The 27616-nt window shown below is 44.7% G+C and overlaps 1 protein-coding gene across 1 annotated transcript; it reads left to right on the top strand.

Moving 5' to 3' along the window:
* Positions 1 to 8285: 8285 nt before the first annotated feature.
* LOC150012379 (uncharacterized) lies at positions 8286 to 27255 on the top strand. The gene is made up of 3 exons (XM_090273730.1): positions 8286 to 8439; positions 24765 to 24814; positions 27001 to 27255. Exons 1-3 carry the CDS (start codon positions 8370 to 8372, stop codon positions 27238 to 27240), a joined length of 360 nt encoding a protein of 119 aa, XP_090129856.1. The 5' UTR covers positions 8286 to 8369; the 3' UTR covers positions 27241 to 27255.
* Positions 27256 to 27616: the final 361 nt, after the last annotated feature.

Below are 27616 nucleotides of genomic sequence, written 5' to 3'. Positions count from 1 at the left end.
CTTCCCTTCCTCCCTTCTTTCCTTCTTTTCTCTCTTTCTTTCTTCTGCTCCAGTCAACAAAAAGGAAACTTTATTGAGGCCCCAAAGTCACAGGGTTCAGGCAGAAGGATGGTGGAGGGGCCTTATTTAACCTTCTTTTTGATTGTTGGTGAGCTCGCACTTCTTGTGACAGTCATCAGTTGGGGGGCCGCTGGTGGGTGTAAAATTAGTGTCAGATCACCTTGTTGCATTTGTACCTCTGGGCAAGCTGGACAAGGGAGGGCTTGATGGCAGATGATGCACCAAGTGCAGGGCGGACTCTTTCTGAATATTGTCATGTGAGAGTGTGGCCATCCTCCAGTTGTTTGTCCACAAAAATCAGATGCTGGTCAGGCGGGATGCCCTTCTTGTCTTGGATTTTAGCTTCACATTCTCCATGGTGTTACTGGGCTCAACCTGCAGGGTGATGGTCCTGTCCGTCAGGATCTCACAGAGACCTGCATCTCTGCGTCTGCTGGGAGGTTACTCCCCTGCCTCCTTGAAGAGAAAGAGCCAACTGGGGGTTTCTTTGGGGTTAGTTGTAACATGGACTCTGAAGTCATACAGTGAACTTTTGTACCATGTTACATCGGTCTTTTACTTTGAATGGAACTTGTTTTTAACCCATTCATGGTTTTGTAACATCATACATAGATTACAAAAGTATGTAGGTCTTCCAAATGTGGACTCATTCCCATAAACGAGATTAAAAAAATCACTTTTGTAAACATCACCAATATCATTGAAAAGTAAGTGTTGGGAAGCTATTGTCCTCACAGTGGCCAATACAAGGTTTCCAAAATTCAAATTTTTTGTGAAAGCTTGAATTTTATTGTTAGCAACACATAATACCCTTGAAGTGACAGGCTCACTTGGTTTACTTTTGAGAAAATATTTTCCCAGTTCTTAATGCTGAATAATCATAGTTTGTCACTGTTTCTATCAACTAAAAACAGTGTTCTATGAGAAAAACAAAACAAAACAACAAAACCCCTGCTAGGTCAGGTTGCAAGTCAAGCACTTACATTTTTGCTTGATATACATGTTTCATATATAGCATAAGGACTTTTATGCTACGCCCAAGTTTGCCACACATGATTTTAAAAAGATGTGTGCTCAGGGGTGTAATTTAGTAAGTTAGTGATTTGTATGCTTCATCAAGGATACTCTTAAGTGGATTTGGCCTTTTTTGTCACTGCAGTTTCAGTCTGCTGCCACTGCCTTGATTAACTAAGGCAGTAGGTACTCTTACCCACTGCTGTTTTTGATGAACACAGAAAATAAAGCAAATAACGTTTCAGTATTGTCATAAAGGGTTTTGACCTTGTGAACCTGGACACCTGAAAAAGGATGGTGGACCCCACTGTGAGAAGTGCTGTCCTTAGGCACGCTCCTTAACCTCTCCAAAGTAGGAATAAAGCAGTTTTGAGAATTAAAGTCTTATTTAACAAGAAATAACATATGCACAGTATGTAGTAGAGTGCCTGGCATATAACAAGTATTTATTAAATGGTGGCTGTTGTTCCTCATCTGCTATTGTGAGCGTACAGCTATCATTTATAATACATAGTAGTAATGATAATAATCTGTCATTTTTCTCCACAAACTCCTTCCTCTGGCAGATCTCCATTCCGTTATCAGCTCCATCTGGCTCTCTGCAGCCCTCCTCTTCACGGCCTATCTACTGGCTTCCTCAGCAAGCACCATTGATTGGGCCTCTGTGGAGCCTGCTGTGCTCCCTCCCTCCACTCCTGCTGCTCCCACCATTAAAGAGGTTAAAGAGCATGACTTTGTGAAGACACTGCTGTGAGAGGCAGCTCTGGCTATGGGTATCTGACCTGCCTGAGACTCAGTTTACTAATCTTTGAAGTTGGAATAAGAATAGTTTCTGTCTTTCTTTTTGTGAGGGTTACATGAAATAATATAGTTGAAAGTAACTGGCAGAGTGCCCAACTGTTCAGCACATTTCCCTTTATTTCTCCTTTTCTCATGGTTGTTTGACAACAGTCTTTCTTCTTTTCCTTCCCCTCTCCATACTATCGAGAACATTACCACTGAATTAATTTTCTCACAGCATAGCTCATTCATTTAAGCAGTACCAGCACTCATGAAGGGGTTATTCATTGGCACTGGGTTCTCTGATAGGACTGCAGACTTGGTCTCGCAATAGTAACTGCTGTCGTCACTGGCTGACAAATCTGTCCCTCAATGTCACACTCAGTAGGTCAATCTTCTTAGAATGCCTTTCAAGGTCCCCCTTGAAGTGTCCCAGATGATGCCAAATGGAACTTATCAGCCTCTACACTCACAGCTGTCCTCACTTCCACGTCACTCACTGCCTGCTCTGTTCCCTCTGCTGGTACCCTCCTTCCCTTCTCATCTGCTGACTGCCCATCTGTTCCTGAAACCCCAGTTCAACTGCCTTGTGTGTGAGGCCTTCCCCAGTCCCCAAGAAGGGTGTGCTGAGTTTCTGCCTCACTTCCTTCAAGTGCTTCTTATGGGACTTACTGTGCTACATGGGCTCATTGGCTCTTTAGGTATATCTTGCTTTTCTGTCTACTAGACTCTGATCAACCCAGGAAAATGCACTTCTCTTCCCAATCTCAGCAGGTTACATGAGAGCCTCACTCCTGCAGTCACTCTGTGACGCGTTTGTTGATGAATAAATGAAAAATTTTACTCATTTTTGCTGAGCTAGTGAACCATGATCCTACATATGAAAGCAGCTGTTGTAAAATGAACAACTACTTGTCAGCAAAAACACCAACATGTTTTGCGTGGGCTGCGGAACAGTCATGGCTATGCTGTCTGCTCTTAACAAAAGTCCAATGCAGATACTTCCTCTTGCGCTCCTGTGTATACCTGTTAGATTCCACAGGAATCTTTACTGAGAACAGTGACTGGTTGTTCTCTCATCACCAGGGGAGAACTAAATAGCCAAGGGGATACTCTATTTCTGATCAGAAGTTTCTCGGAGATAGCTTTTTTTCCCCTCTTTTTTCTTTTCTTTCTTTCTTTTTTGTACAGAAACCATTATAACTCTCTGTGTCTTCCAAAGAACAGAAAATTGAATGGCAATAGCTTTGCATTTCTGGACTTATCCCGAGGGCCTGTCAAGATGGCAACCTGTGTTGTATTTATTTCCTGGATCTTGGTTTGGGGCTGTGAGTCTGTAAGAATCCGGTGGTTAAGCCTCTTCAGGCAAAATCTTGGTTGAAAGTCTGACTTGATAAAATGGACTTGGCTTGCAATTTGTGAACAGCTCCGGCAGCCCCTTGAGGGCATTGAAGAGACCACTTTATTTATGCATCAAAGCCTTCATCCTGAGCTGCTTCAGGGGAGCCTGCCCCACTGGATCGACTCTGATGAAGGTTTTTGCTGGGTCTCTTTTCTTGCTGTCACTCTTCCTCCACAGGGAGCAAAGATTCTCTTGTTTCGCTACAGGTCAGAGCATCAGAGACAGTGACTGATTGCTCTCCCATGACCAGCTATGCACTGATTCTGGGGATGTGGGGCATGGTTAGCAGCTGGTTAAATTGTGGGTCTGATGATCAAAATGACCTTATGTCCTTGAGACCCAGTGTTAGACTTTCAAGTCTCCTGTCAGTCCATTGGACTGACTTTATATTTGGAAGATAATCCCCAACGTTACTCATTCACAAGGCCATTTCTCTGTGTGTGGAAAGAAAGCCCCCTGAAGCTGTGTGCAGGCCATTGAGGGAATGGAGAGTTGGAATGTGTCCCTTGGTCTTTGATGGTACAGGAACAGGATGTCCAGTAGGCCTCTTCCCAGTCACTGGGAGAGGCATCTGGATGGAAGGGGCTGGCTAACACACCAGTGTCACCTCATCCCACTTCCTTCCCTCCCTGACTCCTTGGGGCTGACTTGCTTCCTGCATGCTGTGCCTCTGCCTTTCCTTTCTTTCAGAACCCAGGACCTTCCTATTTCTCCTTTAAGACCCTACACATGTCACTTCCCCCCTTTCTGACCATTTCCTACAACTCTGACAGATTTCTTCTTTCCTTCTGAAGGTTCCAAGGTGTTTCCATCTACCTGTGCATAGGATTTACCACTTGGCAGTAAAATTGCTTATGAGCATTGTTGCCTCCTTAATGGGATTACATGTTTTATGCTTCTTGGTATCTGCCCCAGAGCCTGGCAGTGGGCATGGCAGCTAGAGGGCATTCACAATGGGTTGAATGAGTGAATGGAGTCCAGCCCTTTGGGCCTAAAGTAGAGCTACTATAAGATCACAAATGATCTGTTTGGAACTTGTTTATTAGATTAGTTAGCAATCTGTGGTTTTATGAAGACATCTTTATATTCTCCTTTAGTATTTAGAAAATTCTTTTTAAAATGACCAATGTTTTAATCATGTTGCAATAGGGCTCCTAAAAAGATGTGAGGCTCCTTGCTCCACCCCAATATGGGGCAAGGGCATCCTTTCTGGGGCCAGCATGCAGTGGGGGAACCCCAGCAAGACAGAGCTATGGCCTGTTCTTTCTTAATTTCATATATGAGTTTATGAGATTTTTTTCCTAATGAAAGTTGTTCCCTTACAGTTACTGTTTCAGGTGGCAAGCAGGGCCTTCCATGCATCTGTCAGCGTCCTCATGAGCATGTTTTATTCCAGGGAGCTCTCGCCTTGTGATGGGGAGAGAGAACTCCCAGCAAGTCCATTTATCATAGGACTGGAGTAAGTGAAAGGTAATCCTTTTCAAAATGTGAGTTATGGAGCTTTGTAATGTGCCATTTATCTATGTCTGTGTGGAAAGGAAGAACTCCAGGGCAAGTTTATTACTTAAACAGACTGTCCTCTCTGTTGTGTTTAGGGCCCCATTCCCCACACAGTACACGGTAATACTCCAACATGACAAATTTTTTTAAAGTATATTTTATTGATTATATTGTTACAATAGTTCCAATTTTTTCCCCTTTACTGTCCTCCACCCAGTACGCCCCTCCCCCAGCAATCCCCCCCAAGTCCGTGCCCATGGTTCATACATACAAGCTCTCCTGCTTCACCCTTTCATATATTCTTCTTCTTTTTTAAAATAAATGATTAATTATTTTAACAATAAAAAATAACAATCCCTCCCTCTCAGATATTAAGACTCTTTATAATCTTATAAAGGACAATGGGCGAAGGTCTCAAGCTCCTCTAGCTGCTTCAAGCTGGACATGGTTGTCGTCCTACCTACCCTTGGGTCCAGAAATCCCTAGTAAGAGTAGGTAGGGGTGTGGAGGGGAGGGTGGCCTTCCCACATAGGGGAGGATTGTGCAGACTCCAGGTCAGTTGGCTGTCCCCAGACAACGGTGTGCTTGGTTTAACAGGCTGGCATCCTTGTTGTATTCTGGGGGCAACAGATTTGGCAAAAGGGTTAAAAGACATCATTCAATCCATAACCACTAGATGACAAAAGGCAGGAATTAATTTTTCAATGTCCTACATTAGGGAAAAAAAAGGGGGGGTACTTCTTTGGAGGAAGGTGTGCCAGGCACATCTCACCTGTCCAAAACCCTTTTGCCCATTATACTTAGTTTGGGCTGAGGGAAACATTTTAGGTTTCCCCCCTCTCAGACCTCTGGACCCTTTCGGTCCAAGCCATTAGGATAGAAAAGAGAAACCAGTTTTAAAGTGAAGCCCACAGACCAGCCCATTCTTCATCAACGCAGCCACTTAGTTCAGCCAAACCGTTGAGTCTCAGGAGGCAGCGCTGCAGACAGGATTAAGTGAGGCCTATATGTACAGACAATCACTCGGGTAATGAGATCATAGGTTTATGCCCTTTGAAAACAGAAAACACATGTTAATTTATGTAGCATAACCCACAAACAAGTCTCTAAATCTGTAAGACTGTCTTATTGGAAAGACATCCAGTTGCAAGGCATTTGACATTCTTCTTGCCTATAAATTAAATATCTTTGATGATACCACAGACATGTTTAACTTTCAAGTGAAAACAAACTTTAAATGAAGATAAACTTTAAAGACGGTTAGCTGCACTACTTTATAGTCTACCACTGATCATTGTGATTTTCCTTGAATAATGATTTTTCTCCCTAAGATTACCCTCCTTGTCATTAAAGGGACTGCATTAAGTCCATTTTTAATTTCTCTTGTTCATTTGCATAAACACAACAATAGCAGCAAATGATCACTTATGATCTTTAGTTCTGCTTTGCTAGAACTTACCCAAGGAACATTTAGGGTGACCTTCAGTCTGCCCTTCAGGGCACAGAAGCTGAGTCACATACCTGGCATTCAGCCTTGCCTGTACACACCTGTCTTTTCCAGGTCCTTCTGGTTTTCCATTGTGCCTTAAGGTCCCTTCTAGCCATCTTTCAGGAAAACAACCTTCATTCCTTCCCTGGAAAGATTGCTGTGGACCGCACAACCAACCATGGTACCAGGCCTTTTATTTCGTGGGCTTTTATTACCTTCGAAAGTCATTCCCAGTTCCTCAGGGCTTTTTGGTAACAACCAGAGCCCAAGCATGACATGACAAATTTTGATTAAAGCATCGATTAAGCACCCAGAGTTGCTTGTTACCAAATGTGAAGTAGGTATTTGAACACATACTTGGCAAGCAAGCTGTTTATTAGGCTTCCATGTCTACTTAAACCCATTTTGCTTTAATGTTTAATACCTAATATATGTGAGGCATATTTTCTTGGAAGAAAGCTGAACAGCTTTAGAAATTGGACACCTTCAAGAACTCTTAACCAGGCAGGTAAGTTTCAGAAGGATAAAGGGAGCAAACATAAATTTGAAAGGCCTCAATAAAAAAGAAACAAACAAAAAAACGAAAGGAAGGATTCTTACATTTCTTTTCCATCTCCTAAAAATGGTATTGACATGTAGCCACAAACCCTGGCTGAATGGAACAAAATGGCACTATTTGCATTCTCACAAAATGGGTAACACACAATATTTAGCTCCTATTTTTAAGAAGTCAATATAAACCAGAGAGAGAAAACCCAATGTCTCCAGATTTCCTTTTTAAAAAAATTTGCAGCAGCTATTACACAAATGGGACAAATGACAAGGCTGTCCTAATGAATATGAGGTTATATCCCTAATGCCATTAACATTTCTAGGGCTAAAGACAAAGGTTTATTCAACATCTCTTCTCTGACTCCTACATCTTAGGTGTATTTTAAGGCCTGGCATTGGTCCTCCTTTGATGTTCAACAACTGGGTGAGTGTTACATGTCCACGTGGAAGACACTGGTTTTGGCAGAGTTCTTAGCATAGTCCCAGGCATATAGTAGGTATCCAAACCATATAACCAAGTATAAAGGGAAACATGCACAGGATCTTCAGGAGGGCGGTGGTTTAAACTCAGGTAGGTGATGAGCACTTGGTCCCATCTACTTCCTAAGACAAATGAGTCAAGGCTTGGGGGGAGGCACAAGGGTACAGACCCATGAGAGGGGTTTTCAGTCCTTCCTTTATAACTGCTGTCCTCTTCAGTCCACCACAAGACCTAAGGGGGACAGCCACTACCACCACTCGCCTCTCTCCCTAGCGGAGGTGGAGGGTTGTCGGGGTATGTGGACAGTCCTGTGGTTTCTGCAGTCACTTCTCGGTATTCCAATTTAATTAATTTTTTATCAAACATTTTGAATTACGCCCTTCTTCTTCCATTATGGTGAATGCTTAAAATTACATTCATATGAAATTACATTTACAAAAATTTCTATGCTATTAAAAGCCAAATTTCAGGCCTAAGCTGTTGGTCAAATCCATTAAAAATGGATATTAAGTAAATTAGTTGAGCTGGTTAAAAACACTTTAATCAAGGTAGAACACTGGTGCCAAGAGTATTAAGAGTTGAATTACTGACTTTGAAATAGCAGATGGTATAATGACAGGGAGGGAAAGTGATTTCCTTTTCCTAACCGGCCTCTATCACTTTGGGAATCGGAGGGGGAACTACTGACCTATTGCTGGAGACCCAGGAAAGACAGGTGACGGAACGAGAGTAAAGGTTGGGACTCTGTAAGGGAGAGAAGGGAGAGGGAAGAAAAGTAGGAGTGGAGACTACTGTCGGAGAAAGCAGAGGTAAGACGCCTGGAAGGAGGGCGCCCAGCGGCCACTTCACTGCTCACTGAGGGCCAAGCGAGCGCTGCGAGCGCGCACACGGGCGGTTCCCCTACCAACCGCCAGGGGGCGCGGGCGCAGCAGGCAGAGAGAGGAGGGAGCCGCGGAAAAGGGTTAGCCGGCCTGCAGGGGTGGTGGGGGCGGTGGGGGTGGCGGGGGTGGTGCCGGCGGCGGCGCAGCAGCTCCGCTCCCCGCGCTTCTTCGTCCCCGAGCCCACGGAGGGCGCGCAGCCTTGCCGCCCGGATGCGGCTTCCCGCCTGCCGCAGCCGCCGCGCGCTCTCAGCACTGCTTTCGCTCCTCACCTGCTCGCTCGGTAAGTAGCGGCGGGCGGGCGCGCACCCGCTGGGCGCGGGCTTTCCGCGCGCCAAGGGCAGCGTCGGGAGATCAGTCCTGCTCCCAGGTGCCCGCGGCCCGCTGTTCGGCGCCCGTAGGAGCGCCCCCTCGCGGCGCCCGGATGACCCAGCTCCACGGCCCCGGGACACGTCGCTCCGGCCCCTCTCGGCTGCCCGGTCCCTGCCTCGGCCGTTCCGCCTCGTGTTTTCCGCCTCCTTCCGCCTGGAGCCGGCCGCCGGCCATGCAGGGAGCGCGAGTCGTCACTCCCACAGGAAGGGCGGATAGCTGTGCGACTGCAAGAAACTTTGGAACAAGGGAGCGGGTCCGCCCCCCACCTCCCACTCCCCACTCCCGCCTGCTGTCCGCACGCCCCGCATCTTTCTGCGTCTCGCCGCACCTCCCCGAGTCTCGCCCCACCTCTGCGCCTCCTCTTGGCGTCCTGCCCCTCTCTGCCCTTCCTGCCCGCACCGCCCGTGGATCTGAGAGAACGAGACCATGTGCCCGTTCACTCCACTTAGGTTCCCTGCGTGGGCTGACGGACATGCCCTGGTCCCTGAGGTCACGATGCTAACTTGGCACCAGTCCTTCCCACCCCCTCATTCCTTGGCGTGGGAGGACCCGTATTCCTCAGCGTGGGCGTCCCTGGCTCCAGGAAGGCCCTTTAAAGCTCCACCATCCCAAATCTTGGGTCTTTATGGGGGAAAAGTAGAGAACACTCCTGGAATCTATGCCTGCTGGGCTTGCTGCTGCTGTAAAGCCTCCTCCTTTTTTGCTTCCATGTTCTCCCGTTTATCATAACATGATTTTGATGAAAGTTTTTCTTGAAAAAATCATTGTAATTAACTTGTATGGTGAGATTTGTTCAAGTTCGAAAGCTTGGAGGAAAATGATTCTCTTCAGTGTTCTCAGGGTTACTGTCGTCTAACCCAGACCTTTGTGTGTACAGCCTAAGAGGCAGTAATTTCAGATTTTTAGAAATGGCAGAGTGGTGCGGTTTAGGGAATACGTGGTGTTGTTTGTTGCGCATCGCTGTTTGGTAGCCCACTGGAACCTCTGCTGCCAGTTTTTGTTTGGATTTAAGCTCTCTGCCTAAGGAGCTTATTTCCTCACCCCTGGCATTTTTATAGGTGTTCAGTGTGGGAAAATTGAGTGGGGATAATTGGTAATTAGTTGCCCACATGCATGATTAAGTAAGCAACAATGTAATAAAAAATGTACGGACACCTTAAGCAGAGAAGACTGCTAGGGACTGTGGGGAGCCACTGCATTTGGTGAAGACCTGCTTTAGTGGCAGGGAGTGCGCTGCTGGGGTTCTGGGAGAACTGAGGCTGAAGGGGAGTGGAGAGGTGACTGCTAGCTGCATTACTTGGCCAGCTGCCTGGAAGTTTTGCACCTAACTAAAGTGGGTGAGTGGCACCTGAAATTGGGATTTTATTTATAGCCCTGCACCTTATAATGCTGTCCTGGAAATGTAAGGTTTGTATATTATATAGTCAGCATATGGGCTGAAAGGCGTATTTGTATTGCTATGTGTACCTATTTTTTTATTGTCCTAGAGGGAATATCTGCACTGTCCAGAATTGATACTATGTTAAAGGACACAAAGAATGAACTAAAATGCCAACGCATTTTTTTGGAGATCTATTAGCATTGTGAAATTGTCAGATAAGCACAATAAATAAAAGACATAGAATCTTTGAAAAGTTCTCTGAGACCTGGCTTTGTGAATATCTTTCATAGGTTCGTACAGACAGGAAGCTATATTCTTGGAGGTATGAAATAAACCATGAATTCATTTTATTGAACTCTGCTTTGACATTGGGGGCGGGGCACTCTATAAATCTTGAAATATAGCTGAAACTGAGAATATGATAGTGTAACAGAACCCCTGGGCTGCTCCGATTGAAACAGAACCCACGGGCTGTTTAGTTTGGGGTCTGATTGCCCGCCGCCAGAATAACTCTGAATACCAGAGTTTGGTGAAAAGGAAAAGAATTGTTTATTTACACAAAGTCCTGCCTCCCCCTCCCAGACCCGGCCAGTCTTACGGAAGTCAGAAACACCAACACCGTTTCCCTACTTCCTAGGCACAGTTCAGCTTTACCAGTAGCTGCCAATCACTCAGTTCTGAATGGGGAGGTCCTTTCTGTGCTGTGGTGCCCTCCAGCTCTCAATGCAGGACCGCCTGGATTCTCAGCCTCCCTGTAAACTGCCTTCTTCCTGCAAATCGCATGGATCTCCTCTCCTTCTGAAAGCAGCCTGGCAAGAACCTCTTCTTAAAGCAGCCTGGAGATCCCTTCTCCAAGCCAGATGGAGGGAGCCCACAAGAGCCAGAGAGTGAGGGCGTGAGGGCGAGAAAGAGCCTCCTACAGCCAGAGCCAGCCTAAAAATGTCCACAGCTGCTCCCCTCTTCCTTCCTGCCTCCTCTCTCACCCTGCGTCCTCTTAGGCAGTGGGTGTTGCAAATAGTTCTGACCATTCACAGAACCCTAGGTAGGCTCTGTCTGCTTCTTCCATACCAGCCCACAGTCCAAGGTCCCTCCCATCTTCCTGAGTCTTGGAAGTAAAGCGGATCTTTGCAACAATGTATCCAGCCACTAGCTCCAGGCATGCAAGGGCATCCTGAAAGCTGCTTCCTGCTGCCTGTCTCCCAGACGCAAACTCTGGGGTTTGTTTTTGGACTCCCCTGTTTCTGTAACAATAGGAGTTCTGAGGCATTTGGGCACTCCTGATAGTTTAAAAATACCTCGAACATTTTTTTTTTAATTAATTATTTATTTTTAAAATTTATTTTATTTTTAGGGAGAGGGGAAAGGAGAGAGAGGGAGAGAAACACCACTGTGTGGTTGCCTCTCACGCCCCCAACTACAATTTCAGTTCTCAAGTTATTTGCCAGTTCTAGAATCAGAGATTTATTCATGCTTTTGGGTCAGCCACTGTGTGGTTTCCTGTGGTTTCTCTATAAAATGAGAGCCATAGACCAGATAAAATATTGGAACTTTGCCATCTCTTCAGTTTTAACATTCTGTTATAGCAAAGGCGGCTACCTACCTACCTGATAACCCAGATTTTAACCATCTGGATGGATTCTTTGTTGTCTGGGTAGCTCAGGACCCCCAAGTTGGCATGGCCCCCTTGGTCATGAATTTGACCCAAGGGAGTTTGCTTGTAGCCAGTCATCTAGCTTTTTGGGCCTGGGGAGCAGTGGAATAGGGGGTGGGAGGAGCCTCTGTTTCAAATGGGGGTAGGGTGGGGAGGAGATGTTCAGACCCCTTTGTTAATTTCCTCTTGGGCATACGTGTGGGCCTGGTCCTTGAGCAAATTCCAACAACTGACCTCATTCAGAACACGAAGTATCAGGTTTATACTGCTAATTAGAAATATTATAAAGCAAGCATAATTTCTAGGCACAAAGGGATTACTTATGGGGAATTTGCAAATGTTACCCGTTTTGCCTCCTTGTAGCATTGTGTGACCCATCTTTGGTGTTATACAGATTCTTGCTTACAACAATATACAGGAGTGTTAATTCTATCTTTCCCATTAGAAAGGTGGGTGTTGGGTTAATCAGACCTATAATTGACCCTATTTCAAAGCTCTGTTCACTAAGCCACTCCCAAAGAAACCCAACTCAGTGTAGGTGCTGATTTGGACTACTAGAAAAGGTTAACAATTTTAAAATGGCATTAAAATAGTAGGAAAAACTGTACTCAAAGTTTCTTTCATTTATTCAGAAAGGATTGAGTATCTATTATGTGTTAAGGATTGGGGATATTGCAGGAAGAAGGCAGATCTAGTCCCTCTGCACCCCCATGGAGCTTGGAGTCTTAAAGGGAAAGTGATATTAAATACTAACTACATTGAAAACTAATTGCCGCTGAGCTCAGTGCTGTGGCAGGTGTTCATTCAGAGATATGTGGCTTTAGGCTGGACTCTGGAGCAGGATTCTCAACAGGGAGCATTTTGCTGCCCTCCCTCCTAGAATGTTTGTCCTTGTCTGGAGACATTTTGGGTGTCATAGGGGGTAGTTTCGCAGGGAGTGCTACCAGCATGTGGAGCCAGAAGTGTTGCTGAACATACTGCAGTGTACAGGATACCCCCTCCCCCAAAGAATCAGTTATCTGGTCCAAAGTTTCAGTAGTACCGTTGAGAAACCCTGGTGGAGGGGCTCATGAAAGGCTTCTAGGGAAGGAACCGAAGAGCTCAGACCTGAGGGGGGAAGCCAGAAGTCAGTGGAGGGAGGGAGAGAGGGAGGGAGCTGGCAGAGCAAGGTGAGCACATGTGCTGGAGAGATGGCATGAGAAGAGACTGGGCTGGAGAGAGAGGGCTGGAACACCAGTAGGCCCCGTTATGCAGGCCTTGGAGACCAGGGTGAGGACTTTGGACTGTCCATAGGGCGAAAGGAAACTGTTGAAGGGCTGTCAGAGGAGAGTGACATGATTTGACTTCCCTTTTATGAAGTCCCACTGGTTGTGCTATAGAACAGGATTGGAGGGTGATGGTGTGGATGTGGGGACTCAGCCATGTGAGACATGATTAAGAATTGCTAAGATATGGTGATTGATAGGTTCAGTGGGTATAGGGATAGCCACCTAGAGAAAGAGTGGAGTTAGGGAGGAGTCAGGTTTCTGTCATAAAGATATCATCAAATACTATTTGAATGTACTCAAGTGTAGTAGTGCCATTTCTTTATAGGGCTGTGACTTATTTTTGCTCCTAAAAGAATATTTTATGATCTGAAAAGGTGATATGTTTTAGTTTATATCGTTGCTTCCTGTGAGGAGCTCAAGGCTCTTTTCACATCATGCTTCATTTTTCTCCAGATCCTTGAGGGTGTTGATGTGGGCGCCTTGTTTTTCATGTATGAGATGAAGGGAGGAAAGGTGGGGAAAGAAATGACCAGGACTTGTGAAAATAGCGCCAGTCATTTCCCTTGAGGACCTGTCCAGCTATTCTTCCCAGTTTGTGTCAACCTTTCACACACACAAGAATCACCTCAGTATCCTAAAGAGCCCCCTTCAGGGTCCCCTGTTAAAATGCAGATTCCTGGGTTTCAGATTTTTCTGATTCAGAAGATTGGAGATGAGGCCTGGCACATGCTGACAAGTATAGGAACCAGGTCACCCTAGGCCCAGGTATAGAGACCGTATGGTTGCTAATGGCTTTGTCTAGAAAATGATGCTAGTTGCTGTTTTGGAGAGAACAACATGTGGATTGAAGCCCAGTCAGGTGTTTTGTCCACTGTGGAAAGGAACCAGGACCCCTGGAATTCAAACTAAGAAGTTTTTCTCTGGTTCCAGCATTGTTTGGCAGATTTTCAAGTGTTTCTAGAGGGACTGTCGTGTGTGGGGCAGGAGTCTCTAAAACTAGGGTTGTTACAGCAAAGGTTTTTGGACACCAGATGAGTAAGTTCTATAGGCATTAGAATGTCAGACTGTGGGTGCCATGGAATCGGTTGTCCTGACAGGGGTACTTTTAAAACCCACATTTTGTATATCAAAAATAAGTTACCCAAAAGTTAAGTGTAAATTGTGTTTTTATAAGTCAACCTGGCAGTTAATGGTTTAGTAATACTCTTGCAACGTGAAGGAATTATTAAAAGTTCGGCTGTCCTTCTGTTTTGATGTTTGCTTTCTTGGGCTTGTTCCATGTGTTCTGGAGGAGATTGTGTGATCAGCTACTCCTCTGCCCCTTCTATGACTCAGCCTGTGCTACATGTTTAAAAGGGTGCTGTTTTGAATTTCTCCCTTAAAAGTCTGAGTTGGAATTTTCTTCTTTTCATATCCTGACTGGCACATGGGTTCTCATATCATTTGTTTAAATGAGATATGACTCAAAGAATCAAATGACCTTTTTCTTTCTAAAATATATTATTATTTTCTACTTATTTTTCCATTTCCTGTCTTTCCTGTAAATATGTTTGTCCTATGGCACATAGACTATATTGGTCCTGGCAAACTCTTTTGCCAAGTGAGGAAAAGCCTGTAGGCCAAACTCCATTTTCCTGCTGACCTCTTCAACAAAACAGGAGATGTGTTTCAAATGTATTTCAAATTGGGGTAGGTCATGGGCTCATTAGAGGAGAGATGTCCCGTCTCTTTGCCATCCCATCTCTTTGCCGTCCTTGGGTAGGAGGCCAAATTGTTGTAGTGTGGTAGAACCTGTGGGACAGGTGAAGGTGTTCCCTGACCTAACTGTTGTCCATCTTTCTTCTTGCCCTGGTAGTAGAATTGTGTTGGCATTTTCCCAGTGCAGCATATCCCTTTCCTAAGAGTTTGCTATTGGCTCCTGAGCAAAAGGTTCTGGCTTTTCTCATAGGTCAGATCCTGTCCTGAACCTGGTCATGTAGTGACTTATTCTGAACATGTAATGACTTATTTCATTCTTGTTTGAGTCCTTCTTTACAGGAAAGGAGGCAGAGGCTTCGAGAGGCCAACTTACTGGTCCCATGTTGCTTATCTACTAAGCAGCAGAGCCAGGATTGAATCCCAGGTGGTGAGAGTTTAGACTCTGTCCCTGACAGTGACTTCATGGTTCAGTGGGCCTGGAGCCGAGGTCTCCTGTAACTCGGTGTCTTTTCATGTACTGTGAGCTTTAAGGGGAGAGATCTTTAGGAGAACCTCTTAGAAACTTCTTAAACAATGGCCTCCCTCTCTGCCTGACTGTTGCTTTTTGTCTTATTAATTTTGTCCCTGAAATATGGGGATTTCCTTCCTTCTGTCTCCTGTGCAGTCTTGTGGCTTCAGCTTCACTGTACTGTGGAGATACTGAGTTGGTGACTTTCCTTGCATACCTCTGTGCTAAGCACCATACCTGGAGACCAGGCTGCTACTGGATGTAGGCACCTTGAGTATTGGGAATCCAATTGAATTTTCCCACACATCTGCCCACCCTCCTTTATTCTGCAGCTTGTGATGGCAGCCCAGTCTGCCTAGTCCCTTCCATCTGAAATTCAGAATCACCTATGCTTATCTCTCTCTCTCTGTCTCTGTCTCTCTCTTTCTCCCCCTCCCTCTCTGTCCCCTCCCCTCCTTCCCTCACCAACCCTCTGGAATTTTCCTTCCCTCCTCACATTCATCCCTATGATCTATCTTGAAGCCTGTCCATTCTACTTCTTTAGTATCCCCAACACTGCTCTTGCTCACAATCCTGCTGTGCCCAGGCACTGACTCACCTTAAGTCAGCCCCTTACCTCTCATCGCCCGGCTCTATTAGCTTCCCAGCTGGTGTGCTTGTGTTTTTCATGTCCTGCCCATCCACCACCCACGTGCTACCTCTAGAAAGCTAAGGCACACATTTCAATGTAGCATTTGCCTTCTTCAAAAGATTTCATGGCGCTCAGAATAAAAGCAGATTTTCTAACACCAACCCCTTTCATCATATGGCCCCTGCCATCTCCAGCCTCATCTTGCCCCAGTCACACCCTCCCTTCAGGTGGCCATGCTCTGGAAACACTGGCCTGCTTACCGTGCTCTGTGTTCAAAGTCTGTTTCCAGGTCTTGTTGCTCTTGCCGTTGAAGTCCCTGCTGCCTGGAATTTACTTTCTCATGCTCTGAGCTTCCTTCTCTGGAAGCCTCTTTACCCTTTGCTGCCCTGCTTGGATGACGTACCCTCTCTCCACCCACAGGTGCTCCCTAGTGACTACCATCAGGAGGACTGCCGTCAGAGCCACTCATCTGTGCTCAGCATTGACTGAGGGACTTGTCTCCTGTTAAACTATGATCTCCCCTTCCCCACTCCCAGCCTCATGTGTGGCTCAGAATGCCCACACAGCCACTTTTTGATTTTATTTTAAACAGGTGAAAATATAAATTCATAATGATAATAACCCAGAGCACTTAGCAAGCAAGTGCCAGGCCCTGTTCCAGCAATAGTACATGTACTAAACCATGTGATCCCCAGCCACTGCCCGAAGTGGTTCGGTCCCAGTCTGTGGGGAATGGCAGGGCTCTCATTCTGTGCTTGGGCAGTGTCCCCCTCAGGGGATAGTGGAGCTGCTACTCAGTCGTCCACATCCACAAGTCCGGGGGCAGTGGACTTGTCTGAGTTTGAGGGAAGGGCAGACTCTGCTCCCTATTGCTGAGCCAGAGCTTGTTTCTGCTCCCTCTGCTGCCATGGAGTATCTTCAAGCAGGTAAATGGAACCAAGTAAATTGGCTGCGAGCTGTGCATACTGGAGGTGAAGACCCCTCTGGAGGACCTGGAATGACACCTGGAGAGCTCCAGGGAGCAGAGCTATGGGAGTGGAACTGTGCTGGGTGGGATGTTTTGAAAGTAGGTCACAGGAAAGAAAGTGAAGCCCGGAAGGCTGCCTCCCACAGTGTGTCAAGTGTGCCGCCCTCCCTGAGCCCTGCCAGCCCGTGTACGCTGTGAGCGGGTCCTGATGGCAGTCAGGCCCACGTGATTTTCTTCTTCCTCTTGGCTGGTGTGCATGGCACACTTGCACCTAAACAGTATGTGGCCACATTCACCACCAGCAGGAATGTCATAGTCACCCACTAGGTTTGTCATCTGTGCCCAGCCCTGCCTTACCTCATGCAATCCTGGCAGCACCCCTGGAGGTGGGGTTATTTAGGGTCTTAGTTTTTTTTTTTTAATTTTTTTATTTCATTTGATTTCTATGACAGATGTTACTAGGAGAGTTTGGGAGGACGGTTGGGGGAATAGGAACAAAACAGCGAGGGGTTAGCCATACACTCATCTTTTCTACATGGGCATGGGACCCTGTACTCCCTCCCAGAAACAAGAAAAGATAGTTGATTAATGTTGGTTAAATGCAGTACAATTAATTCCTCTCCACTTTTCTTGCACTTCAGGGCTTAGTGGAGCCCATAAATCTTTGTCCCAGGTTTTTTGTAAAATCTTTTTTTTTTTTAAGTATATTTTATTGATTCTACTGTTACAATGGCCCTGGCTGGTTTGGCTCAGTGGATTGAGCGTCGGCCTGCGAGCTAAGTGTCGCTGGTTCGATCTTCCAGTCAGGGCACATCAGAGAAGGAAAACTCTGACTCCAAAAAACCTCTGCTGCCTTGCGGCATACCTCTTCAGGGGAAAGGCTAAGGGAGTAAACCCCAACAGAAAATCCGGAGCCGGAGTCCCTAAGGCGGTTCGACGTTGTAGTCAACACCGGCAACTCCTGCGGCGCACCTGAAGCCAAGCTGTATTGACTCTGTCTTTCCCTTGGACCCTTCAGCTGCGAAGAGAGGGGGGGTCTGCTGCATGGGCAACAGCAGACCCTCCATATCACCCTGCCCAGGCTCTGTAGCTTCAGCTTCACTGGAGAGGACACTCCAGCGTCATCGCAAGATGTCGATTCAACACGGGAGGAGACAGATACCGTGTCACTCCCGAGTCGGACTGCACAGCCATTCTCGGCGGTGCAGATAGACTCTTAAGAAGCTACACCATCGTCTCTCGAGACGGACGGCTGCCAACAACAACTGTTACAATAGTTCCAATTTTTTCCCCTTTGCTCCTCTCTGCCCAGCACCACCCTTCCCCCAGCATCGCCCCTCTTCCCCTGGCCAGTTCATGCCCACGGGTTGTACATACAAGTTCCCTGGCTTCACCCTTTCCTATATTATTCTTTAAAAAAAAAATTATTAATTAATGTTTTTAACAATAAAAAATAACAATCCTCCCCTCTTAGACTTAAGACCCTTTATAATCTTATAAAGGACAATGGGCGAAGGTCTCGAGCTCCTCTAGCTGCTTCAAGCTTGACATGGTCGTTGTCCTACCTAAACACACACACACACACACACACACACACCCCGGAGCCTACCTAAACACACACACACACACACACACACACACACACACACACACCCCGGAGCCTACCTAAACACACACACACACACACACACACACCCCGGAGCCTACCTAAACACACACACACACACACACACACACACACACACCCGGAGCCCTGTGGGCCCCTCCCTTTCCTTGTGTAGGGGCACTTTCTGCCCCTGTTCCCCCCTGTTGTTAAACTGCCACCCTGAGCTCTTGTTAGAGTTTTCCAAGGTGCCAGGTGATTTCTTATCTCCCTTGCTACTTTTTTCTCAGTTTCTTCCTGTTTTCTTCTTGTTTTCCTCCAGCTGTAGATTTCATGGTAGGAACTCTATAAACGATTCATTATCTTAAGACCAGATGTAATAATGGTATAGAGTATTATTCTGTATCTTCCAAATGCATTCGGTTCCTTGATGAGTTGTTTTATTTAAATTATGGAAGCAAAAATAAAACCAACTAGTATTTTTTTTTCATACTCATCTACTGGAGATGATTTTGCCATATGATTGCTCTTATGCCTGAAAGTAAGTCTGATGCATTCTAATGATATTGCTTTAAATATTATGTGATGTCATCTAGACTGCTAGAAAGGGTGCAGATGCAGAATGGGCTGGTCCCATGTGATAGATAAAAATGTATGACAGAAGCCTTGGCTGCTGTGGCTCAGTGGATTGAGTGTCGGCCTGTGAGCCAAGTGTCGCTGGTTCGATTCCCAGCTGGGGCACATTACTAGGTTGCATGTCAGGTCCCCAGCTGGGGGCGCGAGTTAGAGGCAACCACACAGGAAAAAAAAAATGTATGACAGGTATCTCGGGAGTGAGGAGTCCCAGCCTGACACCAGGCTCTCCAGCCCTGGGCTCCAGTGCCAGAAAGATAAGTCTCCACAACTTCTGGCTGCAGAAACCAGTGGGGATTGAATTGGTGGAAGAAACTGCTGCAGCCCCAAGAAGTTCCTCTTAAAGAACCACACACGGACTCACCTGCTCAGACTCACTCCCTCTGAGCTCCACCACCAGGGTAGCAGCTTGAAAGGCATCAGTGGTATACAGGGAGAAACTGAAGTGTCTGGCATCAAGGCAAGCAGAGGCCATTGTCCCTTTTCTAACCGTTTCCCCATCCTGAACCAGCAAGCTGGTGTCATATCTGACGCTCCATCCATCTGGCTTAACATTGTTTGACCTCCTTTGGATATCCCCCGAGACTCCACCCCATCCAATTTAGGGACCCACCCAAGCTGCTTTTCCATATACATAAAGGGTTGGTCTTGGCTCATGCTTCACAACCTCCTAAATCCTCTCAAACAAGCAACAACTGGCCTCAGTGAGCCCTAGGCCCAGCATTAGCAGCAGCCAGCCTAGATTCTCAGCTTGGCTTCACCTGGGAGTCTCTGATCCCAACATAAGTAGCAGACATCTCATACTGCTCTATAGCTCATACAGGGTGGCCCCAGGCAGGACACAGGTGGGGGCTGACCTTGGCCTGCACCATCCAGGAAATCCCAGAGCCTGCACACCCAGTGGATAACTACAGATCACGTCCTAGCACCACCACCTTGCCCCTCCATGGAGGGGGAAGGTTGGTGGTAAGTGGTCATTGTCAGTCCTTGCAGCTGACTGGCCTGGGTAAATCCCTCTCACTGATGTGCCAACAGCAAACAAGGCACAATTACAAGAGGAGGATATACTCAGTCCACATGCAGGGCACACCTCAAGTACCCTATAGGACACCTACTACATTAGGCACTACCAAGACATGGAGTCAAAGCAGCTCTTCCTAATACATAGAAACAAACACAGGGATGCTGTCAAAATATGGAGACAAAGAAGCATGACCCAAATGAAAGAACAGATCAAAACTCCAGAAAAAGAGCTAAACGAAATGGAGATAAGCAATCTATCAGATGCAGAGCTCGAAACACTGCTTATAAGGATGCTCAAGGAACTTAGTGAGGACCTCAGCAGCATAAAAAAGAACCAGGCAGAAATGAAGGATACACTACTTGAAATAAAGAACAATTTACAGGGAAACAACAGGAGAGTGGACGAAGCTGAGAAATCAATGATTTGGAACATAAAGAAGCAAAAACAATCAGAATAACAAGAACTAAAAAGAATGCAAAAAGTGAGGATAGTGTAAGCAGCCTCTTGGACAATTTCAAGAGGTTCAATATTCGCATCACAGGGGTGCAAGGAGAAGAAAAAGAGCAAGAAGTTGGAAATCTATTTGAAAAAATTATGAAATAAAACTTCTGTAATTTGGTGAAGAAAATAGACATGCAAGTCCAGGAAGCACAGAGAGTCCCAACCAAGATGGATGCAAAGAGGCCCACTCCAAGACACATCATAATTAAAATGCCAGAGGTTAAAGATAAAGAGAGAATCTTAAAAGCAGCAAGAGAAAAGAAGTCAGTTACCTACAGGAGAGTTCCTATAAGACTGTCAGCTGATTTCTCAAAAGAAACTTTGCAGGCTTGAAGGAACTGGCAAGAAATATTCCAAGTCATGAGAGGCAGGGACCTACAGCTGAGATTGCTCTACCCAGCAAAGCTATCATTTAGAATCAAAGGGCAGATAAAGAGCTTCTCAGACAAGAAAAAACTAAAGGAGTTCATCATCACCAAGCCATTATTATATGAAATGTTAAAGGGATTTATTTAGGAGGTAGAAGATCAAAACTATGAACCAAAAAATACAATAAATACATATCTATCCACAATTCAATTAAAAAAAACCAACTAAGCAAACAAGAGGAACAAAGGCAATCATGGATATGGAGAGCGTTTTGATAATTGCCATATGGGAGTGGGGTATAGGGGAAGGGGTGAAGAGGTGAGGGGATTAAGAAGTACAAATAGGTAGTTACAGAATAGCCAAGGGACTATAAAGTACAGTATAGGGAATGGAGTAGCCAACGAATGTATATACATGACCCATGGACATGAACAGTGCTGTAGGGAGTTGGGGGGTGCTGGGTGGTGGGGGGCAAAGGGGGAAAAATAAGGACAACTGTAATAGCATAATCAATAGAATATAATTTAAAAAGAAATAAATATTATGTGATGTTTTTCTGTCAGGAAAAGGAGTTCTTAATTTCACAGCAGAGTTATGGGGAGAAAGGACAAGATTTGTGTTGTTGTTGTTGTTTTAAGAATATTTAGCTGTAGGCCTGTGTATTTTTGCAGAGAATGAAAATGTTTGCCCTCATCTTGGCCTTGTCTGAACAAAGGCATGAAGATGGGGTTTTGAGTATGACAGGCAGGATTTGTGGAATTCTTTTGATTTATTGGGAACATCTTCCCTATGCAATTCCTACTTGAAACAGTAAGATTGTCAAATAATACTAGCTGCTTACTTATGAAAGGTGATATATTACTCCTTTTCAGAACTAGTACCACCAAATAAAGACAGGTTTTCTTCAGTGAAGTCTACATTCTAAGTGCTCTGTGATGATGTAGCCATCTAATCTTGGAGAGCAGTGACATAAGACTAAGTGCTGGTTATTAGATGGTGAGTCACTGAACATATTCGATTGAGATTATTTTTCTTAATAGAAAAGTAAACTCGAACCCAGAGAGCTTTGTCCATGTTTGGCATGAGGAGTTAACGGAGTTGGTGGATGTGTATTTTGCTATCGATATTTGATTGGCCACAGTTTTTATAGCCTGGAAGTTGTTGGAATATATTATTTTCTGAAACTCTGTGGTGCTGAGCCAGGTTAACATGCCATGACCTCCCTGTATATTTATGAATAATTCTATACAGTATTCCCTCACTTATCGTGGGTATTATGTTCTAGACCCCCTCGCGATGGGCGAAAATCCGCAAAGTAGAAACCTTCCATTTTTTTAGTATTTATATATTTTAAGGCTTTAGAAACCCTTCCCACACACTTATAAACCGTTCCCAGTCCCTTATTAATCTTTTCCACTCCCTTATTAACCTTTTCCACACTTTTATAAACACTACTTAGGTTCTTAAACATATTCTACACTCTTAAACCTATGTAACTTTAACAACATACGTATACAGTACCACCAAATCCTGCGATATAGTGAAAAATCCATGATAAATAATTAAATATAATATTTTAAAAAATCCCGTGATACAGTAAGGCTGTGATAAGTGAACCGCGATATAGAGAGGGACTACTGTATTTGATATTTTCTTGAGGGATGTAAATGTGCTTACTAGGTTGGAGGTAAGTGACCCCATATTACCCCCCCCTCTAAAATTAAGTACCTGAAAACAGAATTTAAATGGTTAAAGGGTGTTAGGTGTTAAATCTCTCCTTTCTTCTTAGAACTTAATGAGTGAGTGGTTTGGGCTTCATGTGTGTGTGTGTGTGTGTGTGTGTGTGTGTGTGTGTGTGTGTCTGTGTAAAAGTAAGACAGTAGGTCAGATCCTAGTGAAAATAAATTAAGGTGGGGACACTAAGCTGTGTCATTTTACTGGTTGATACTGGCTAGTGGAAGGAATAGACAGCCCTTAAGTGATGTTACCTCAGGGCCATCATGGAAGCTTGCGTTCACTCATTCATTCATATTTGTCACTCAATGAATATTTATTGATCTTGTGTGTGTGCTGGCTGTATTCTAGGTTCATGGGCAAACAGTAAATAAAACTACATTTCTGCCTTCATGGAGCTTATAATGAACTAATATATAATATAAGCAATAAATAAATGTGTGTGTGTTATGTCAGTAGTAGTATGTGCTCTGTAGAAGAACCAAGGATGGGTAGAAGAGGGGTGGGGTTGAGGATTTGCTATTTATAAGCAGTAGTCTCAGGGAGGCCTCCTGTAATATCTGCTATTATCTAAACTTCACATGTAGAGGTTCATTTGGCTTACATTTCAATTTCATTGTGCCTTTTGAACTGTCACCTGGAAATGAAAATGATTAAGCCACCTTAATGACTGACTTCTTAGTGTGACTATGTTTTAGATGATTTCCCCTGAGCAGATGTTAATGGAGAGCCGGAGGCTGTCTGGGAATGGGGCTGGGAAGCACCCAAGTGAGTGAGGTGCTCTCCTGCTCTGTCACCCAGAGCCCAGCATCCATAGACCTTGTGCTGAATTACCACCCCTAAGACTTGCCTGGCCCGCCTTGAAGTGCATTCTTGCTGGATGGCATTGCCCATTTTTCCTGGGAATGCTAATTGGAGAAAGCAAACTGTGAAATACTTTTGAGAAATGCACTGTAAAATTAAATTTTTTTTTTTGTCCAGTTTACTTTCCTCACTGTGGTTTATTATTTTGCTTTACATTTTCAAAGTGTTACTGTATTATTAATTATTATTATTATTACTATTATTATTTAATGTGGAGCCTAGATGTGTCTCTAGGGATATCTTTATTTATGGGCTCTGATTCAGAATGTGAAATCGTCTAAATGGGGAATGATTTATTTCCTCCCACTCTCCGGGGCCCAGAGCTTCAGTAGATTCCTTTCAGTCTCCTGAATGTGGCTGAGGCCACTTCCTCAACATGTTAAGCTGGGGCCAGATTTAGTTCTTGCCACCAGGCTCGGGAAGTGATTTCCAGAGTGGGGATATGTACTTCTTCCCTCCAGATGCTCAGGAATTCGCCTTTGCTGAAGAAGTGACCCCCCCCCCCAAAAAAAAAAATAAATAAAAGGCAACAGTTTCCTAAATTAAATGACAGTGGCAAGTGAGGGAGAGAAAGCAATGAGGATGAGAGTGTTTAACTAATTAATAGCTGTGGACCAAGTAACAATAGACTGCTCCGCTTCCTGAATGTGTGTTGGAGCTTTGATTCAACCTCCAGGCTCTATTAGCAGGCAGCGGACACCACTGCATCCTGCTTGTACATGAACTTAAGGACTGTGCCCACCACCAGTCAAAAGTAAATACTTCTTCCTTACAGGCTGTGCACCAATCCTAGAACTGTTCCCCTTCACCTTTTCCCACCCCCTATCTGTAGCTGATATAAATTCTTTCAGAACAACTTAGATCTTTCTTCCCTGAAACATGATATATAAAAACTCCCCTCAGCTCCAGGACAGCAGATATGTCACCTTCTCCATCCAGTCCTCCTGCTGGTGGCTTAGACTGCTCACTCCAGGATCTGGTCCATTTCTAGCTAGCATGTGGTTCAATAAACCCTTTTTTCCATAAGTGCTTTTGGCCGTGAAAGTTTTTTTGTTTACCATATGGCACCATAATTGAGGTTTCTAAGAAGTTGTATTCTGTGTGCATCTATTTTGTGTTTTTTGTATATAGACTGCAATGGTATACATGGGTTCTAAGCTCTCTGATGGAGCATTTCTTTAGCTTGGTAGCCTAAGCATGTTGGCTTTGCACTGATAAATAATTTTAGGTCCAGAGATAAAGGTGGCCAGTGGTTCTAGTTTGTGGCAATGCAGCTGCTTTTAAAAATGAGCAAAATTTGTCTTGTTAAAGTATTATTATTTTTTCTCATTTTAAGCAAAAACCATTCAATGTGAGAATAAATCTTAATTGCTGATTTTAATATAAAAATGTTTCCTTTTTCAGCTTTTGCACTGGCTTCTAAGGATGTAAAGAAAGCGATCACACCATCTAAGGTACTGATTCGATTGATCATATGTGTTCTTTTCATCTGAGATTTGTTTGTCATTTTTTTAAAGTATATTTTATTGATTATGTTGTTACAGTAGTTCCAATTTTTTCCCCCTTTGCTCCCTTCTGCCCAGTACCTCCCTTCCCTCTAGCAATCCCACCCCCCTTAGTTCATGTCCATGGGTCGTGCATATAAGTTCTTTGGCTTCACCCTTTCCTATGGTATTCTTAACTTCCCCCTGTCTATTTTGTACCAATCAATTATGCTTCTAAATCCCTGCACCATATCCCCATTTCTCCCCCTCCCCACTCCCAGCTGATAATCCTCCAAATGATCCCCATACCTATGATTCTGTTCCATTTCTGTTTTGCTTAGTTGGATTTTGTTTTTATTTTTTAGACTCAGTTGTTGATAGTTGAGTTTGTTGTCATATTAGTGTTCATAGTTTTGATCTTTTTCTTAAGTAAGTCCCTTTGATGTTACTCCTTGAGCTTTACCTTGTCTGGAAAGCACTTCATCTGCCCTTCCATTCCAAATGATAGCCTGGCTGGATAGAGTAATCCTGGTTGCAGGTTACCTTTCATCATATTGAATACTGCTTGCCACTCCCTTCCTGCCCACAAAATGTCTTCTGAGAAATCAGCTGATAGTCCTATACGCACCCCCTGTAGGCAACTCTCCACCTCTCTCTTGCTGCCCCCAGGACTCTGTCTTTATCTTTCACCTTTGGCATCTCAATCATGATACGTCCTGGTGTGGTCCCCTCTGGGTCAAGCTCACCTGGGACCCTCCATGCTTCCCAGACCTGTATGTCCATCTCCTTCACAAAATATGGGAAGTTTTCCTCATTTTTTCAATTCTTGTTTCCTCATTCTGCACTGGTTGGCTTTTTTTCTTCCTTATGTTCCAAATCATTAATTTGAACCCAGGTTTCCTTCCCTTTCCCATTGGTTTTGTGTGGATTTTCCTTCGTTTCACTTAGCATAGCCTTCACTTCTTTTATGCGTTTGCAATACTCAAGCATATCTGTCAAGCCCGTGAGCATCTTTATCACCAGTGTTTTGAATTCTGCGTCTGTTAGGCTATCTCCTCATCTGTTAGGTTGGCTATCTTTTCATCGCTTAGTTCTCCCACTGGAACCTTGATCTGTTCCCCCCTTTGGGCCATACTTCTCTGTCTCCTCATTCTGATAGGCTCCTGCGTTTGTTTGCCTCTGTGTCCCAGGTAGAGCTGTTGCACCTGTTACATTGTAAGGGGCAGAGCCTTAGGGATTAGTCAGTACAGGGTGACCTCTTTCACCACGTTGTGGCACTGTATGTGGGGGAAGGATCTGAGAGGGAACAATGCCGCCTTCCCAGCATGTGCCCCTTTTCCAGGTACCTCTCCCACTTCCGCACCGGACTGGTGCCCCTCTAGCTGCTGCCCTGGCTGTTGTTCCCAGAGTGTGTGGGTCTGTAGATGTTCTAGGACTGTGGGGGCCCTTTAAACAAGTGGACTCTGCTGAGAGAGCAGCAGTTTCTGCCTCCACCCCAACCCCCACTGGTCTGCAGTCAGAAGCAATGAGGCTTGATTTTCCCAGGTGCTGGGACCGTGAACTGCTAGGTCCCATGAGGCGTTGGGAATGCTCCCCAGGTGTCCCTCCTGCCTTTAAAACGTGTGACCGCTCCGAGTCCTCTCCGCCTCGGCTCTGCTGCTCCTACCTGTCTGGATGAGTATTTCTTCTTTATATCTTTGTTTGATGGATTTCCATGTAGTTTGATTTTCTGGAACTTCTGGTTGTCTCTAGTTTTGAAGTAGTTGCATTCTTTCTTAGTTGTGGAGGGAGACACAGCGTGTCTGTCTTTGCCTCCATCTTGGCCGGAAGTGTTTGTAATCTCTTAATGGGACCTGACATGATTTCCTCTTTCAATCGTTATTAAATCTATTTATTTATTCATTCATTTATTTTATTTTTACAAACTTATGAATGTTAGTCAACTTAGATTTTGAATCCCTAACAGCAATCAACAGATAGGCTGGCTTTTAAAAACATCCTTCAATGCAGTGAAGGTATATCCACTAGTTTTCTATTTCATTCTAAGAAAAAAGATGTTCTGATATGGAGTTAGGCGTTTTAGAAGTCTTGCTTAGATACAAACAAGTTTTCTCCAGTTGTACCACATCTAAACCTTCGGTTTATGCTGTTTCCAGGATCACAAGAGCCTGAGTGTCCCTTGCCTTGAAGGTGGCACCATGAGAGGGCATCCTGGGGACTGGCCAAGAGACTCTGACTCTGTACACAGTCAGAACCAGAAACCAGGACTTGGAGCCCCAATGGAGAGGGGACAGCACTCACCCAAATCTCTGAGCTGCTGCTTTGTCATCTTTTCATCATTGGCTTCATTCCTGAACTTCATTGGAAGTTTACTGTGTGGACTTTGTACAACATGAGTTTAGCATCTGAGAAGGAGAAATGATATTTTAAAATATGACTTGTTTTTGTCATATTAATTAAGGCTCAGTTGGCACTATTTCTTTTTACCCCACAATAATATAAAAGCATTTTTAAATAGAATGTTTCTTTTATCTGCTCTAACTATACTATGGGATTCCTTCACAGGGGAAATAATAATAATAATAATTCCTTAAGGTTTTAAGATCCTCTGTGGTTAATTAAACATTTTCAGACATTTAATGAAGTTTAGTTAGATTGTTTCATTTTCATATTCAATTGTGAAAAAATAGCTGGTGTTATGGGATAGCTTTTGTGTAAAATTTCCAATCAACGATGTGTTAAAAGGTGAAGTCAGAATCCAAATTTTCTGAA

Source organism: Furipterus horrens, unplaced genomic scaffold (assembly GCF_987537825.1).
Source record: "Furipterus horrens unplaced genomic scaffold, mFurHor1.1.pri manual_scaffold_4, whole genome shotgun sequence".
Classification (NCBI taxonomy): Eukaryota; Metazoa; Chordata; class Mammalia; order Chiroptera; family Furipteridae; genus Furipterus; species Furipterus horrens.
The sequence above is the reverse complement of the archived record's forward strand: the minus strand, read 5'-3'. Positions and strand labels throughout refer to the sequence as shown.

Bases quoted from the DNA above. Each gene is read 5' to 3' on its own strand.
- LOC150012379 (XM_090273730.1), top strand. From the start codon at position 8,370: ATGCGGCTTCCCGCCTGCCGCAGCCGCCGCGCGCTCTCAGCACTGCTT. The intron at 8,440-24,764 runs GTAAGTAGCGGC...TTCCTTTTTCAG, and splicing joins GCTCCTCACCTGCTCGCTCG to CTTTTGCACTGGCTTCTAAG. The intron at 24,815-27,000 runs GTACTGATTCGA...TGCTGTTTCCAG, and splicing joins AAGCGATCACACCATCTAAG to GATCACAAGAGCCTGAGTGT.